This window comes from Astatotilapia calliptera, chromosome 20 (genome assembly GCF_964374335.1).
Source record: "Astatotilapia calliptera chromosome 20, fAstCal68.1, whole genome shotgun sequence".
NCBI lineage: Eukaryota > Metazoa > Chordata > Actinopteri > Cichliformes > Cichlidae > Astatotilapia > Astatotilapia calliptera.
Window position 1 is genome coordinate 13,607,501 of NC_137441.1, and position 17,058 is coordinate 13,624,558.

General features: G+C 40.2%; 2 protein-coding genes and 2 long non-coding RNA genes across 4 annotated transcripts in view; 2 read left to right on the forward strand and 2 right to left on the reverse strand.

Moving 5' to 3' along the window:
* LOC145422766 (uncharacterized) overlaps positions 1–2,539 on the reverse strand; it is a 7,831-nt gene extending 5,292 nt beyond the window's left edge. Inside the window, exon 1 of the long non-coding RNA XR_013904035.1 lies at positions 1,293–2,539. This is a non-coding gene — a long non-coding RNA (uncharacterized LOC145422766). The remainder of the gene's footprint in view (positions 1–1,292) is intronic.
* Positions 2,540–3,999: 1,460 nt separating this feature from the next.
* On the forward strand, positions 4,000–6,210 carry LOC145422761 (cytosolic sulfotransferase 3-like). The gene is made up of 8 exons (XM_080294528.1): positions 4,000–4,158; positions 4,577–4,715; positions 4,850–4,978; positions 5,073–5,173; positions 5,340–5,466; positions 5,550–5,647; positions 5,745–5,919; positions 5,992–6,210. The coding sequence occupies exons 1-8, from the start codon at positions 4,066–4,068 to the stop codon at positions 6,102–6,104; spliced, it is 975 nt and encodes a 324-aa protein (XP_080150654.1). The 5' UTR covers positions 4,000–4,065; the 3' UTR covers positions 6,105–6,210.
* Positions 6,211–6,233: 23 nt separating this feature from the next.
* Positions 6,234–10,521, reverse strand: LOC145422767 (uncharacterized). The gene is made up of 2 exons (XR_013904036.1): positions 9,308–10,521; positions 6,234–6,779 (listed from the first exon to the last, which is right to left on the reverse strand). It is a non-coding gene; the product is annotated as an uncharacterized LOC145422767 (long non-coding RNA).
* An 885-nt stretch (positions 10,522–11,406) lies between these two features.
* On the forward strand, positions 11,407–13,707 carry LOC145422758 (cytosolic sulfotransferase 3-like). The gene is made up of 8 exons (XM_080294524.1): positions 11,407–11,687; positions 12,111–12,249; positions 12,347–12,475; positions 12,570–12,670; positions 12,837–12,963; positions 13,047–13,144; positions 13,242–13,416; positions 13,489–13,707. Exons 1-8 carry the CDS (start codon positions 11,454–11,456, stop codon positions 13,599–13,601), a joined length of 1,116 nt encoding a protein of 371 aa, XP_080150650.1. The 5' UTR covers positions 11,407–11,453; the 3' UTR covers positions 13,602–13,707.
* Positions 13,708–17,058: the final 3,351 nt, after the last annotated feature.

A 17,058-nucleotide genomic window follows, 5' to 3' on the forward strand; every position in this document is an offset into this window, starting at 1 on the left:
TTCAGATGACCTGCAGAATCATCCTTTTCCCAGGGTGGAGACAGTTACCTTTTCACACAATGTCCTTGGCTGAACAATGACACAGTCTTAATATACCTTATTTATTTTATTAAAATATTTTCGTGTGACTTATTTGCTTTATATTCATTTTATACATTGTGGGCATGGTCATCATGCCAACTGTGTTTCATTGTTAATATCACTTTACAGGTTGTTATCCTTGCTATTATTAATTTCAAATACTCTAAAGATAATTTCTACTGTAACTTTCCCTTTGTTTATCTTTATTTCGTACTTTTTATATTTATATCTACTCAGTGGGGTCTGTTTTCAACCCTTTTAAACTACCTCAAACTACTTTGATCTCTAGTTTTCACTTAATAAGGGATTATTATGTTCTTCCTGATATGGGTGTTGCTGCACATGCGGCTGCAGGAATGAGTGATGGTTTACTAAAAGGATTGTGGACACTGCACAGTGTCTCGTCTTCTGGTTTTACTAAACTGGCAGTTGTATTCTGTTCTTCTGACTGTTTATATTTTGTTTTCTTAAATCTCTCTCTGTTTTTGTCCGGCGTCTGGACTTTTCTTTTCTCACCACTGCTCGTCAGCAGGAATGAGTTTTAATTTCACTTGCTTGATTACCCATCTTATTTATGTATTTACTTATTTTTTGTTTAAGTAATATATACACGATACAGCTGCTATCACCTTCGCTGGTATTAGAGACGAGAGTGGTTGCTCACACGCCCTTCTACTTTCGGACTATTTCCAAAAGCGGTGTGAACTTTACGAGACGGAACTCGACCGTTCTCTCAACTCACCAGCACGTCAGTGAACAGCAGTAAAAGAAAAACACAGTAGGAGCAGCTCAGTCTCTTATCGGACCGTGAAAAGTCAGCTTGCTCCGTTAATTAAAACAATACACACACATACATTCACATTCACACTTATTCGCGCGATCGGAACCCTTATCATAAGGGGAGCTGCCAGTCTTTCTGTAGACGAGCTACTTATTCCCTTGACCCAGCTGGGGGAGCTACCCAGAGCTCCAAACCTAACCCACAAGAGTGGGGAGCTTCCAGTCGACGAGCTCCAAGCTACCAGCCGACGAGCTACTTTAAACCTAACCCACAGAGGTGGGGAGCTTCCAGTCGACGAGCTCCAATGCTACCAGTCGACGAGCTACTTTCGCTATTTTAAATTCCCTGAATTCAAAACTCCCTGAATTTAAAATTTCCTGAATTTAAAATACGTTTTTACGCAAAATTGTGTCAGTGTGTCTGTATCTACCTGGTCAGTGTCGCCGGGTCTGGTCCACCTCGATCGGGCCCCACCACCGTGGGTCGCTTTCTAGAACGTTGGCCAAGACTCGAATTTAACGCCCTTGGTCTTTGACCACACACCTAGTGTGTGGGCTGTCGACAGACGAACAACGTGGACTGGTCACGGAGATGGGACACGATGGAGGCGCTCCGGCTCCGAAGGACCAAGAAATGTTGGGGGAAAACTCTGTAAAAGACCCAGGAGAAATAAAGACACAATGAGACAAGATCACTTTTTATGCTTTAACGTGCACACGGGTAAGCTGTTCAGAACAACTCACAACGTGTACAGAGGCTGGGCACTTTTTATAGGAAAGACAGTGAGAACAGGATAAGAAAATACAAAACAGATAAAATAAACAACTCCATATGTGGCGCTAGTCTCGTCAGCAGAGAGCTGTGAGAGATAAAACAATCTAAAACAATATGTCCCAAAACAGTATGTCTTTGCTGAGAAAGTCTAAAAAGATAATTCTAAACTAATCTAACCATAGACAAAAGGGCATGCTTGCACATTTAAAAGAAGGTAAAGAAACATAGAATCATTTTTCCTGTAACATCTCTAAACAAAACTGTTTTAGTATCTTTTTTAGCTACAATTTGATTTCCTTTCATGGAGTTTTTACTTGTTAAGCATGTAATTCTGAGCTAAAAACAAAGAAAGTAGTTTGAATGCATGCAGGAGGAATCGATAATCAATTCATTTGACAAAATGTGAACGTTTAAGACCGTCTTTTTGTCACTTGGCACTAGTGTTTTTGTTGAGTTCAACCAAAGACTTGATCTCTAAGCACAAGGGCTTTTGTGCCGTTAATCATTTGTTGTATCACTCTCTTTATAGAGGACTTGTAGAAATAAGCTTGAAGCACTACCTGACTTCACTACCCACAACTGCCAACACTCTTTTTCTTCTCCGCAGTCAAATCCCTGCAGTTGCTGTTCACACATTTAGTTTTTTCTCTTTTCCCCAAAAAGCTATTTTGTTTTCCAGACCAGAGCTCTTTGATTTCCATGGAGTCTCAATGACTCACTATTTTACAGACAACTGGGAGAATGTTCAGAACTTTCAGGCCAGACTAGATGATATACTTATTGCAACATATCCCAAAGCAGGTCAGTCCAACAAACGTGTACAAAAACTATGGCTCATCAAAATGTGTGTATAGAGATCAGTGTTGGGATCAAGTTATTTGCCTCTCTCTCTTTCTAGGAACTACATGGGTCTCCCAGATCCTTGACCTGCTGTATTTTGGTCAGACGTGTCCAGAGAGGCAAAAAACCATCCCCATCTATGAAAGAGTACCCTTTCTGGAGATTGGTAACCTGAATCCAAAGATGGCATGGCAATCAGTCATATTGCTATGGTTATATTATCATGTTACCTGTTTTCCATTTCAGGGTTTTCCTTATTCCATGTTCACCCCTCCATGCAGGGAAAGACCTGACAGACAAGCTGCCCACCACCCCTCGACTCATTAAGACTCATTTTCCTGTCCAGTTTGTGCCAAAGTCCTTCTGGGAGCAAAACTGTAGGGTACAGTAACCTGTGTGCTGTTTTTCAAGAAACTAATAATAGTACTGATAACAGTGCAATCTAAGGCAACAAACAAGACATTGTTGATTGAACCTAACAGGAAAGCACTAAAATAACCACTTGTTATAGCCAAGATAAGCAGAAGAGCATCTCTGAACACAGAGTATTTCAAAGCAGATGGGTTAAAGCAGTAGAAGACCACAGTGGGCGCCACTAATATCACCTAAGAACAGGAAACTGAGGATATAATTTGTACGTGCTCACCAAAATTGGAGAGTGGGGAAAAAAATGTGTGGGCACATTTTCTTGGTGTAATTAATTTTCTGAAGTTTCCAGACGAACAAGCTACAGTTAGTTTTGTAGTTTTGCCTCTGTACATCACTGCAGCAGATATTAAATCAAACCATAAATATGCGCTCGAAGTTCAGGCTTTTAGCTTCAATTCAAGAAATCTTGCCCAAACTAAACTGTGTAAGAATTACCTCCATTTCTATACACAACCTTCATTTTCAGAAGCTCAAAATTATTCAGACAACTGACTAACAAGCAGTTTCAAGGTCAGGTGGTTTGCGTGATATTCAATGAGAAATGAAGCAGATAAATTGCAAGCTTGTAATGCTTGGAGTGAGGCTAGAACAAGAAGAACAGAGAAATGAGATGTAGGCTAGGGACCAATGCTAAATCCACTGAGATGCTAACCTTTAAATTTGTCTTTGCTCTTAAATTTCTAACTTTTATGCTGTCTTGCTTGTTTCTGGGCCACTACGCCCTCAAAGGCATCCTTTATTTTGACACTTTTTTTTGACAAATAAAGGACAGCTCAAATTTAAAGCTGTCATTTTAAAGTCAAACAAACCTTTTCTTAATGATTTTTCATTTTTAAATGGGGATTCTCATACATTTATTCTCTTTCCATGACCCTTGTGTTTAAAAGTCTTTGGTCAGTGGTCAAACTTCTTCCAATTACAAAGAACTCACAAAAAAAGATAAATAACTAAATGCACACTTATCTCTATCCAGTCTACAGCATATGATGTGCTTTTTAAAAATATTGCCTACTTAAAATTTCACACCAAATAGAACACGGAATTCATTTGAAGCACTTCAAATCCTTAAGCGAATGTGGCCACAAAAGGGTCAGGAAATCTGAAACCAGAGGGGCGGGGCTTTCAGATTACATGTGGAAGTGAGCGCAGCTAACAATGGTATGTTATGCAACCAGAAAAGGAGGAGAATTTTTCTTACAACACCAAAAGCCAGGCAGAAACCAACAATGAACATATCACTTAGTGCTGAGAAGGTATGTATGGTATCTCTAAACAAAACAGTTTGATGTTTTTAGCTACAGGTTGCTTTCCTGTTGTGGAGTTTGTTTCTTGTTAAGCATGTGAGGCTGAGCTATTAAAAAAGAAAGCGGTTTTAAATGCACGTAGAAGCAACCTATATTTTATTTGTTTTTCCAATGTTTGAAGCTTTAAGACTTTCTCTTTGTCACTTGGAACCAGTGTTTTTGTTAAGTTCAGCCAAAGACTTGATCTCTGAGCACACTGTGTGCTTTTGTGCTGTTAATCATTTGTTGTGTCACTCAGAAGTAGAAACAAATCTGAATTCACTACCCACAACTGCCAACACTAGTTTCTCTTTTTCTTCTCCGCAGTCAAATCCCTGCAGTTGCTGTTCACACACTCTAATGTTAGTTTTTTCTTTTTCCCCAAAAGGCAATTTTGTTTTCCAGACCAGAGCTCTTTGATTTCCATGGAGTCTCAATGACTCACTATTTTACAGACAACTGGGAGAATGTTCAGAACTTTCAGGTCAGACCAGATGATATACTTATTGCAACATATCCCAAAGCAGGTCAGTCCAACAAACGTGTACAAAAATTATGGCTCATCAAAATGTGTGTATAGAGGTCAGTGTTGGGATCAAGTTTATTTGCCTCTCTCTCTCTCTCTCTCTCTCTCTCTCTCTCTCTCTCTCTCCCTTTCTAGGAACTACATGGGTCTCCCAGATCCTTGACCTGCTGTATTTTGGTCAGACGTGTGCAGAGAGGCAAAAAACCATCCCCATCTATGAAAGAGTACCCTTTCTGGAGATTGCCATCCCATCTTTGGATTCAGGTTACCAATCAGTCATATTGCTATGGTTATATTATCATGCTACCTGTTTCCCATATCAAAGTTTTTCTTACTCCATGTTCACCCCTCCATGCAGGGAAAGACCTGGCAGACAAGCTGCCCACCATCCCTCGACTCATTAAGACTCATTTTCCTGTCCAGTTTGTGCCAAAGTCCTTCTGGGAGCAAAACTGTAGGGTACAGTAACCTGTGTGCTGTTTTTCAAGAAGCTGATAATAGTACTGATAACAGTGCAATCTAAGGCAGCACGTCAGGCATAACTTGAACCTTTAAGCCTAATAAGGAGCTCCAAAGTGTCTACTTCTGGTAAAGGTTTAAGATTTCTTTTTTCCATCTTCTGCAGATTGTTTATGTAGCCCGCAATGCAAAGGACAACATGGTGTCTTATTTCCACTTTGATCGCATGAATGTGGTTGAGCCAGAGGCTGGAGAATGGAATAACTACTTCCAAAGATTTTTGGAAGGACAAAGTATGCATAAATAATACAGTTATCCTTCGTGTGAGGTGTAGATCTTTTCCTCTCATTGCTTAAGTGTTGTTCTTTGATCTTAGTGGTATTTGGCTCCTGGTATGACCATGTGAATGGCTGGTGGAAGAAGAAACAGACTTACTCAAATATTCATTACATGTTCTATGAAGATATGATTGAGGTAATCTGATTTCTTCATTGGCACTTTCTTCTGCATGTTCTCATGCTCTCATCCAGGCGGTTTTAATGCTGCGATTAATTCCATGATGTGTTTCCAGGACACTGAACGTGAAATAGACAAACTCTGCAGCTTCCTCGGTTTGTCTCGTTCACCTGAGGAGAAGAAAATGATCTCAGGTGGAGTCCAGTTTGATAACATGAAAAAGAATGAGATGGCCAACTATTCTACAGCCCCGGTTATGGATTTCAAGATTTCTCCCTTCATGAGAAAAGGTACAGTGAACAGTAATGTGATGCATTTGGTAACATAAGGAAAAATACCTGAATTATTATTTTTTTCTGCAGGGAAGGTTGGCGACTGGAAGAACCACTTCACCGTCGCTCAGAATGAAGTTTTTGATGAAGACTACAAGAAGAAGATGAAAGATCCCACACTTCAGTTCCGCACTGAAATTTGAACAGAGCCAGGCATACAGACTGGATATAGTCTGAAAAAAATGAAGTATGAAATAAGCCAGAAGTGCTGATCTGTTTATTGAAATAAATAAACTTACAAATCACAAACTTATGAATCATCAGTTAACAGGAATGTCATCTCTGACAGTGAATATTTAAGACATGTATGTGCCCAAAACAGCCCATACCGTCTTGACTTTTTAAAAAGATCAAACAGATACTGCTGAACAGTACTGTTTAACAAAACAAGATCTCAATCTGACCAAAATTGAATCTTCATTTTTCTGGTTTTGATTGCAGTTGGCATACTTTGATGTTGCATCACTGTTGTCTTCAGTTTCATTATTGTTTCATTGATGTCCGTAGTCTTCTTAGTTGTACATGAATGCATGATTTATACTTATTACACACTCGCTTTACTCATTAGGGTACATCTGTTCAACTGCTCGTTAACGCACAGATCCAATCAGCCAATCGCATGGCAGCAACTCTGTGTTTAAAAAGAAAATCAGAATGGCATGGTTGCTAAGCTGGTCTAAGTAATTCAGTGGGACTACAAGGATTTTCCAGCAAATAGAGACAAAAAAGGAAAATAGCCAATGAGCAGCACTTACCTGGGTGTAAATGACATGTTGATGTGTTAGGAGCTCAGAGAAGAATGATTAGACTGATTGAACCTAACAGGAAAGCACTAAAATAACCACTTGTTATAGCCAAGGTAAGCAGAAGAGCATCTCTGAACACACAGTTGAAGACCACAGTGGGCCCCACTAATATCACCTAAGAACAGGAAACTGAGGATATAATTTGTATGTGCTCACCAAAATTGGAGGATGGGGGGGAAAAAAATGTGTGGGCACATTTTCTTGGTACACTGAACATTGTTTAAATGCCACAACCTACCTTAGTACTGCTGCTGACCATTTCCATCTTGAACATTACCTCCAGTCTGCTGTTTCTATTTTCTAGGCCCCTTGCTTCTCCCCTCCCCTTTTGATCCCCTTTCGTTGCATCACTCAGTTTGTTCCATTTGTTTAGGCCTGTCCTACTACTATGTGAATCAGTGACAAAATTTGCTTTGCATTATACATTTTGAAAAGATACATGTTTCAATGCCTGGAACCAACACATTAATTTTAATACACTATATTTATAGGAAACACAACGGTTATCTACGTTACTGATCTGCAGTATTTTGGTCAGAAAACATAGTTCTGTCAAAACAAGGCAACATACACCAAGTACCAAAGTCTGACTCAGCAGAAACAAAAGCATGGGGAACAGGGGTTATACTGGGATTTAGGATGTAGGGGAAGCCTAAGAATTTCTACATCAGGGTACACCTCAAGCTAAACAAACTAATTTGTAGTCTTTGTGGACAGGCTGCACCGTTAGATTAACAATAAAAAATTTTCCCTCATTTTTGGACAGTACTGGTTATATGTTACAGACATAGTCTCTATCGAACATGTTAGCATACCATCCATGGCTAGTAAGTCATCTGTGGAATCATGTGAGCAGTGAAATTATTTTTCCATGCACTTTAAGGACTTCCTTCCATGACTAGACAAGTCAGTTCCTGCTGGCCATTAGGAAAAAAACAAAAACAAAAAAAAACAGCTTGAGGCACTTTCTTAAATTTGAGAAAATGTCATTAATTTTCTGAAGTTTCCAGACGAACAAGCTACAGTTAGTTTTGTAGTTTTGCCTCTGTACATCACTGCAGCAGATATTAAATCAAACCATAAATATGCGCTCGAAGTTCAGGCTTTTAGCTTCAAGAAATCTTGCCCAAACTAAACTGTGTAAGAATTACCTCCATTTCTATACACAACCTTCATTTTCAGAAGCTCAAAATTATTCAGACAACTGACTAACAAGCAGTTTCATGGTCAGGTGGTTTGCGTGATAGTCAATGAGAAATGAAGCAGATAAATTGCAAGCTTGTAATGCTTGCAGTGAGGCTAGAACAAGAAGAACAGAGAAATGAGATGTAGGCTAGGGACCAATGCTAAATCCATTGAGATGCTAACCTTTAAATTTGTCTTTGCTCTTAAATTTCTAACTTCTATGCTGTCTTGCTTGTTTCTGGGCCACTACGCCCTCAAAGGCATCCTTTATTTTGACACTTTTTTTTGACAAATAAAGGACAGCTCAAATTTAAAGCTGTCATTTTAAAGTCAAACAAACCTTTTCTTAATGATTTTTCATTTTTAAATGGGGATTCTCATACATTTATTCTCTTTCCATGACCCTGGTGTGTTTAAAAGTCTTTGGTCAGTGGTCAAACTTCTTCCAACTCATTAGAAAAAACTCACAAAAAAGATAAATAACTAAATGCACACTTATCTCTATCCAGTCTAGTAGTGAAGTGTCCTGTGTGTCGAAGCGTCTCGGGGGCGTTTTGTGAAGCACGTATCGAGGCTTGCTTTGATTACGTATGCAGTGACGTTCGAGGCCTCGCGGGCAGTCCGTACCACGTGACTGATTCAGGGACCGGTTCACCGGTTCGCGCCAGATTCGAAATAAAATGGGCAGCAAAACACAGCTGATTTCCCATCACATTGTGTTGTGGAATTGGATTACGTACGTGTTACATAGTTACTTGAGCATTTCTTCTTTGATGGAACCAGCAAGGAAGACATTTTTTTTAAAATTTCATCTCTCCTAATAAAGTATGCACACAGTAATACATATCACAAATGAGTGTACAAAAACTATGGCTCATCAAAATGTGTGTATAGAGGTCAGTGTTGGGATCAAGTTATTTGCCTCTCTCTCTTTCTAGGAACTACATGGGTCTCCCAGATCCTTGACCTGCTGTATTTTGGTCAGACGTGTCCAGAGAGGCAAAAAACCATCCCCATCTATGAAAGAGTACCCTTTCTGGAGATTGGTAACCTGAATCCAAAGATGGCATGGCAATCAGTCATATTGCTATGGTTATATTATCATGTTACCCGTTTCCCATATCAAAGTTTTCCTTACTCCATGTTCACCCCTCCATGCAGGGAAAGACCTGGCAGACAAGCTGCCCACCACCCCTCGACTCATTAAGACTCATTTTCCTGTCCAGTTTGTGCCAAAGTCCTTCTGGGAGCAAAACTGTAGGGTACAGTAACCTGTGTGCTGTTTTTCAAGAAGCTGATAATAGTACTGATAACAGTGCAATCTAAGGCAACAAACAAGACATTGTTGTTTGAACCTAACAGGAAAGCACTAAAATAACCACTTGTTATAGCCAAGATAAGCAGAAGAGCATCTCTGAACACAGAGTATTTCAAAGCAGATGGGTTAAAGCAGTAGAAGACCACTGTGGGCGCCACTAATATCACCTAAGAACAGGAAACTGAGGATATAATTTGTACGTGCTCACCAAAATTGGAGAGTGGGGAAAAAAATGTGTGGGCACATTTTCTTGGTGTAATTAATTTTCTGAAGTTTCCAGACGAACAAGCTACAGTTAGTTTTGTAGTTTTGCCTCTGTACATCACTGCAGCAGATATTAAATCAAACCATAAATATGCGCTCGAAGTTCAGGCTTTTAGCTTCAATTCAAGAAATCTTGCCCAAACTAAACTGTGTAAGAATTACCTCCATTTCTATACACAACCTTCATTTTCAGAAGCTCAAAATTATTCAGACAACTGACTAACAAACAGTTTCAAGGTCAGGTGGTTTGCGTGATATTCAATGAGAAATGAAGCAGATAAATTGCAAGCTTGTAATGCTTGGAGTGAGGCTAGAACATTCGGACACCACGGCGCCAGCTGCAGGCCCAAGGCTGGAGCCCACCAAAACAACTCCCTGATAACGACTGTGTGATGACTATTCTTCCCGTCCCATGAAGGCCACCTGGGTTGGCTGGCAGACTGTTTACTTAGCCTGATAGAGCGAAGAACACTGTCTCCGCTGAACTCTGGACACGCACACACATACACTTACACTGATAAGCACACACTCATCCCCCCTCCCTTCCAAACGCCTTCGATGCTTGTTTCCTGAAGGGGCAGCACGGCGGGTCTGTGTGCCGCGCTGGAATGGTAGCGCTGTGCAGGGTGGCTGCTGTGTTCGCTTCGGATTACTCCTCAACCCCCACCCACCCCTGTGGCTTGTCATGTCTTCACAATGTTGTGCTGTGGACATTTATGTGCTTCTTGTGCAGAGGAGTTTTTTTGTTTCCTGTTCTCATGCTGTCCTACCATGGAAGCATAGCATGAGTAGGGGTCTCTTTTTTTCCTCTTGTACTTTCCCCAGTGTAGTGTACATTTCAATGTTTTTTTCTGATTCTACCAATCTCTGACCTGTATCCCCATGTAATGTTTGTGCTATATGTGTAAGGTCGGGGGGGGGGTCCTATTTCACTGCAGGGCAACCTGCATGTGACGAATAAAGCTTTGATTGATTGATTGATTGATTGATTGATTGATTGATTGATTGAGAACAAGAAGAACAGAGAAATGAGATGTAGGCTAGGGACCAATGCTAAATCCACTGAGATGCTAACCTTTAAATTTGTCTTTGCTCTTAAATTTCTAACTTTTATGCTGTCTTGCTTGTTTCTGGGCCACTACGCCCTCAAAGGCATCCTTTATTTTGACACTTTTTTTTGACAAATAAAGGACAGCTCAAATTTAAAGCTGTCATTTTAAAGTCAAACAAACCTTTTCTTAATGATTTTTCATTTTTAAATGGGGATTCTCATACATTTATTCTCTTTCCATGACCCTTGTGTTTAAAAGTCTTTGGTCAGTGGTCAAACTTCTTCCAATTACAAAGAACTCACAAAAAAAGATAAATAACTAAATGCACACTTATCTCTATCCAGTCTACAGCATATGATGTGCTTTTTAAAAATATTGCCTACTTAAAATTTCACACCAACTAGAACACGGAATTCATTTGAAGCACTTCAAATCCTTAAGCGAATGTGGCCACAAAAGGGTCAGGAAATCTGAAACCAGAGGGGCGGGGCTTTCAGATTACATGTGGAAGTGAGCGCAGCTAACAATGGTATGTTATCAGAATCAGAATCAGAATACTTTATTGATCCCTGGGGGAAATTATTTTTTGTTACAGTGCTCCATTATAAACCAACATTAAGACAAGACAGACAATACGCTAACTAAGAATAGTACAATATATACATATATATACATACATACATACATAAGTCACTTATAAATAAATATTTGGAAAAGAAACATGTGTAGTTGTAGCAGCAAACAGTGTGTTAAGTGGATGCGTTGTACAGGGAGATGGCCACAGGCAGGAATGATTTCCTGTGTCGTTCAGTGGTGCTTTTCGGTAATCTCAGTCTCTCACTGAACGAGCTCCTGTGACTGACCAGCATGTCATGGAGTGGGTGGGAGGTGTTATCCAACATTGTCTTTATCTTGGACAGCATCCGCCTCTCCGACACCACCTTGAGGGAGTCCAGCTCCATCCCCACAACATTGCTGGCCTTACGGATCAGTTTATTAAGTCTGTTGGCATCTGCGACCCAGAAAAGGAGGAGAATTTTTCTTACAACACCAAAAGCCAGGCAGAAACCAACAATGAACATATCACTTAGTGCTGAGAAGGTATGTATGGTATCTCTAAACAAAACAGTTTGATGTTTTTAGCTACAGGTTGCTTTCCTGTTGTGGAGTTTGTTTCTTGTTAAGCATGTGAGGCTGAGCTATTAAAAAAGAAAGCGGTTTTAAATGCACGTAGAAGCAACCTATATTTTATTTGTTTTTCCAATGTTTGAAGCTTTAAGACTTTCTCTTTGTCACTTGGAACCAGTGTTTTTGTTAAGTTCAGCCAAAGACTTGATCTCTGAGCACACTGTGTGCTTTTGTGCTGTTAATCATTTGTTGTGTCACTCAGAAGTAGAAACAAATCTGAATTCACTACCCACAACTGCCAACACTAGTTTCTCTTTTTCTTCTCCGCAGTCAAATCCCTGCAGTTGCTGTTCACACACTCTAATGTTAGTTTTTTCTTTTCTTTTTCCCCAAAAGGCAATTTTGTCTTCCAGACCAGAGCTCTTTGATTTCCATGGAGTCTCAATGACTCACTATTTTACAGACAACTGGGAGAATGTTCAGAACTTTCAGGCCAGACCAGATGATATACTTATTGCAACATATCCCAAAGCAGGTCAGTCCAACAAACGTGTACAAAAATTATGGCTCATCAAAATGTGTGTATAGAGGTCAGTGTTGGGATCAAGTTATTTGCCTCTCTCTCTTTCTAGGAACTACATGGGTCTCCCAGATCCTTGACCTGCTGTATTTTGGTCAGACGTGTCCAGAGAGGCAAAAAACCATCCCCATCTATGAAAGAGTACCCTTTCTGGAGATTGCCATCCCATCTTTGGATTCAGGTTACCAATCAGTCATATTGCTATGGTTATATTATCATGCTACCTGTTTCCCATATCAAAGTTTTTCTTACTCCATGTTCACCCCTCCATGCAGGGAAAGACCTGGCAGACAAGCTGCCCACCATCCCTCGACTCATTAAGACTCATTTTCCTGTCCAGTTTGTGCCAAAGTCCTTCTGGGAGCAAAACTGTAGGGTACAGTAACCTGTGTGCTGTTTTTCAAGAAGCTGATAATAGTACTGATAACAGTGCAATCTAAGGCAGCACGTCAGGCGTAACTTGAACCTTTAAGCCTAATAAGGAGCTCCAAAGTGTCTACTTCTGGTAAAGGTTTAAGATTTCTTTTTTCCATCTTCTGCAGATTGTTTATGTAGCCCGCAATGCAAAGGACAACATGGTGTCTTATTTCCACTTTGATCGCATGAATGTGGTTGAGCCAGAGGCTGGAGAATGGAATAACTACTTCCAAAGATTTTTGGAAGGACAAAGTATGCATAAATAATACAGTTATCCTTCGTGTGAGGTGTAGATCTTTTCCTCTCATTGCTTAAGTGTTGTTCTTTGATCTTAGTGGTATTTGGCTCCTGGTATGACCATGTGAATGGCTGGTGGAAGAAGAAACAGACTTACTCAAATATTCATTACATGTTCTATGAAGATATGATTGAGGTAATCTGATTTCTTCATTGGCACTTTCTTCTGCATGTTCTCATGCTCTCATCCAGGCGGTTTTAATGCTGCGATTAATTCCATGATGTGTTTCCAGGACACTGAACGTGAAATAGACAAACTCTGCAGCTTCCTCGGTTTGTCTCGTTCACCTGAGGAGAAGAAAATGATCTCAGGTGGAGTCCAGTTTGATAACATGAAAAAGAATGAGATGGCCAACTATTCTACAGCCCCGGTTATGGATTTCAAGATTTCTCCCTTCATGAGAAAAGGTACAGTGAACAGTAATGTGATGCATTTGGTAACATTAGGAAAAATACCTGAATTATTATTTTTTTCTGCAGGGAAGGTTGGCGACTGGAAGAACCACTTCACCGTCGCTCAGAATGAAGTTTTTGATGAAGACTACAAGAAGAAGATGAAAGATCCCACACTTCAGTTCCGCACTGAAATTTGAACAGAGCCAGGCATACAGACTGGATATAGTCTGAAAAAAATGAAGTATGAAATAAGCCAGAAGTGCTGATCTGTTTATTGAAATAAATAAACTTACAAATCACAAACTTATGAATCATCAGTTAACAGGAATGTCATCTCTGACAGTGAATATTTAAGACATGTATGTGCTGTTAAGGTTCAAAATATTGGGGATGGAGACAAGAGAAAAAACCACAATAACAACACTGGTCCGGCCGGGTTGAGTCAAACGATGATTTTAATGAACGTGGGGCGTGGGAGATGGACACTGATGCAGACAGCCTCAAAATCTCAAAATGGTGGAGCATTGCTCAAACTTTTATAGCCTCTGGTGCCTCCACCTTATCATACAAAGCCTAAACATTCACATGCTTTCTCTCACACAGCGCCTGAGCTACGACCTTGGCTCCCTGTTTATCTGCTCCTGCTGAAATGGGGCAGAAAACTCCAGCACACTCTGTTCTCTTCTACTCAGACAAATTAGATTTCTTATAACTCAGCAGTATAATGCATCATAAAACAATATCATTCATTCACAACAAGTCAGCAGTTTAATGTAATGCAAATCAGTTTAACTAATGTAATAGTTATCAGCTTCTTCTAATTCAGGAGAATAATGCGAACTAAAACTACATAATAATTCACAATCTTTAATTAGGGGTATAACATGGCATAAAATAATATTATAATCTAACAATTCCCCCTGATGAGGTCATTAGAATAATGACCTCACAAACACCCTTCAATTCAGTGTGGCCGGGTTCATCTCTTCTCACTCCTGAGGTCCTTTGTCCCCCTGAGGGGCGAACCATATGTGGGATGACCTCTGTGTTTGCGCAGTTCAGATGCAAGAAAAACTATGATTCCAACAGTAGCAGGTCCAGATGACACTCTCCTTGTCTCCCACTGCTTTCAGCCTTTATTCTATTGCTGCAGCTACCAGGGTCGTCCAGTTGGGTGATCCTCTGCTCTTCATTCTTCAACCTTAGGGGTTAGACAACCCTTCAGTCGTAACACAGATCAGGGGATTATTCTGCCCCGATTTCAAACAACGATCTGTGTATTCTCCAGAAAAAGGAACAGGAAGGTGTCCCCTTTTTGCCCAAAAGCCTCTCGAACTTCGTTGGTCTGGTGTTCCCGGATTTCCGCCAACCCCTTCATGGTTATTGCTGTGTTTATGGGATCCATCCTTTTGTGGTGACTAGCTGGAGCCCAAACGCCATGACCCTTGGACCCAGTTGATGTCTCGGCAGTCACTGTGTCTGACTCTGCTACGGAGGATCCTCGCATCTATGTGACCTCGTCTGGTGTCTGTTCCTTTCTCTGTAAGAGACAGAAAACCAAAACACCCCTCTTCCTAACCCTAATAATCTAATGTTGTTATCTACTGACCTTCTAGTGATTCAGAATTGGTCTAAAACATTCTGCACTCAAGGCATTTCCTACACTTTATCAGTCCGGACAGTCACGCCGAACGAAGCTTCTGACCTTCAAAAGGCCGAGTGCCAACTCGTTATAAGCACATTTGCAAGGTGTGTCTGAAAATTATTGAAACCCCTCTTTTTAACAAAAGACAAAAAAAATTAACAAATCTTCTAAGCGCTATTCAGTTCATTTCAATGAGTAATGATTAAACATGAAAGTGATAGTTTATGCTTTTTCACTGATTCTCTAAAAGGTCCGTCTTCTCGGACCGCTATTAGCTTAAGCTTTACCATTCCTAAGGTATTAAAGACAGAAATGAAATTATAAAATGTTCAAATAATCCTTGTTTGATGTTAAAGCTCAACCTTCCTATAATTGCGACTCTTATTTTTTACTTTACTGGAAAACATTTCTGCATTTTACCCATATTTTGATTTTGAGTTACAAATAAAATATGGGTAAAATGCAGAAATGTTTCCAGTAAAGTAAAAAATAAGAGTCGCAATTATAGTTGAATCCATAACACCTAATTGTTTCTACAAGATCATGTCGTTGCTGAAAGTTATCAGTGATCTCAATGTGTGAAAGGAACTCACAGTATCTGGAGTTTAAGCTCCTCTTGGCTGAGAAACCTGGGACAAACATGTGAACAAGACCTGAATAATACCAGTAATGAAGACTTCTCTCCAAAGATCAATAAAGGGAAGCCCCAATCTGATGAGAGTCTAGCAAAATATAGTTATGGTAAATAAATGGCCTGTATTTATATAGCGCCTTACTAGTCCCTAAGGACCCCAAAGCGCTTTACATATCCAGTCATCCACCCATTCACACACACTGGTGATGGCGAGCTACATTGTAGCCACAGCTGCCCTGGGGCACACTGACAGAGGCGAGGCTGCCGGACACTGGCGCCACCGGGCCCTCTGACCACCACCAGTAGGCAACGGGTGAAGTGTCTTGCCCAAGGACACAACGACCAAGACTGTCCAAGCCGGGGCTCGAACCGGCAACCTTCCGATTACAAGGCGACCTCCCAACTCTTGAGCCACGATCGCCCCAAGTAGTTCACTCCACTTGCTTGAAATGGTTAGCAGTCCAAGGCATTTCAGTTGTAGAATGATTGGGTGCAACAATGAAACAGATGTGAGATGAGGGAAGTGCCAAATGTTCCTTTGTGTCTCCAAATAAAATCAGTACTTCCTCAGATTTCCTAAATAAATTGACTTTTGTGAAGTAGAAAGTTCAGTGCCATCACTTATTCCTGAACCAATAGTTTACAGCTAGTGAAGTGTCAGTGACTTCTGGGTTGGTCCCTGATCTTCATCTTATGAGATTGTTATTTTAATAACAACACCTTTATTTAGATGTCCCAGTCCTGTTATCTCGGGATGCATCACGCTACCTTATCTGGGGTTAGCTGTTTTCTTGGGATGCAAGTTAAGTGGGTGAGCTCTAAAAAGAGGGGGAGTGTGCTCCCCCTGATGAGGTCTTCTAGGTAAGCTAGGTTAACCTTCTTGTGTGAGCTTTTCAAGTGCACTTTTAAGGTTTGTGGGATTTTTTTGTTTTATAAATGTCCCTCAAGACCCCCTGATGACCCAGTAATTCATTTTTTGCGCACTGTAGTACACATTTAGTTTTTGCTTGTAGCTCTCCTACTCTACTTGCCACTCCTCTAAGTCCTGATGTTTCTTAGAGAGGACAACAGTACCTTTAAAATTATGTCACATGTGTGGGGGTGTGGCCTTGCCAATTGTTTTTCCCACCTTTTCAAAATGGCTGGCGTGCCCACCAGCACATTTTATGGAAGAAAGAAAGGTAAGCTTGATATTTACAATTAAAATGTTTTGTTAAACTCAGATTTTTATTTTATTCAAAAAATAAACATCTAGTAAATAATTTCAGGGGTCTTTAAGAATTAGGCTCATTTACTTTCACAGGGAACATGACTAATTTATTAATGTGTGCTCTACACATTGGGACTTTATATTTATATTTATTTCACTTTTTCC

What these genes read in the sequence shown, in the direction of transcription:
- LOC145422761 (XM_080294528.1), top strand. Translation starts at nt 4,066, where the DNA reads ATGTTATGCAACCAGAAAAGGAGGAGAATTTTTCTTACAACACCAAAA. An exon ending in CATCCCATCTTTGGATTCAG is followed by an intron (nt 4,979 to 5,072) that starts GTTACCAATCAG and finishes CCCTCCATGCAG; the next exon opens with GGAAAGACCTGGCAGACAAG. An exon ending in TCTGGGAGCAAAACTGTAGG is followed by an intron (nt 5,174 to 5,339) that starts GTACAGTAACCT and finishes CATCTTCTGCAG; the next exon opens with ATTGTTTATGTAGCCCGCAA.
- LOC145422758 (XM_080294524.1), top strand. Translation starts at nt 11,454, where the DNA reads ATGTCATGGAGTGGGTGGGAGGTGTTATCCAACATTGTCTTTATCTTG. An exon ending in TATCACTTAGTGCTGAGAAG is followed by an intron (nt 11,688 to 12,110) that starts GTATGTATGGTA and finishes TTTCCCCAAAAG; the next exon opens with GCAATTTTGTCTTCCAGACC. An exon ending in TCTGGGAGCAAAACTGTAGG is followed by an intron (nt 12,671 to 12,836) that starts GTACAGTAACCT and finishes CATCTTCTGCAG; the next exon opens with ATTGTTTATGTAGCCCGCAA.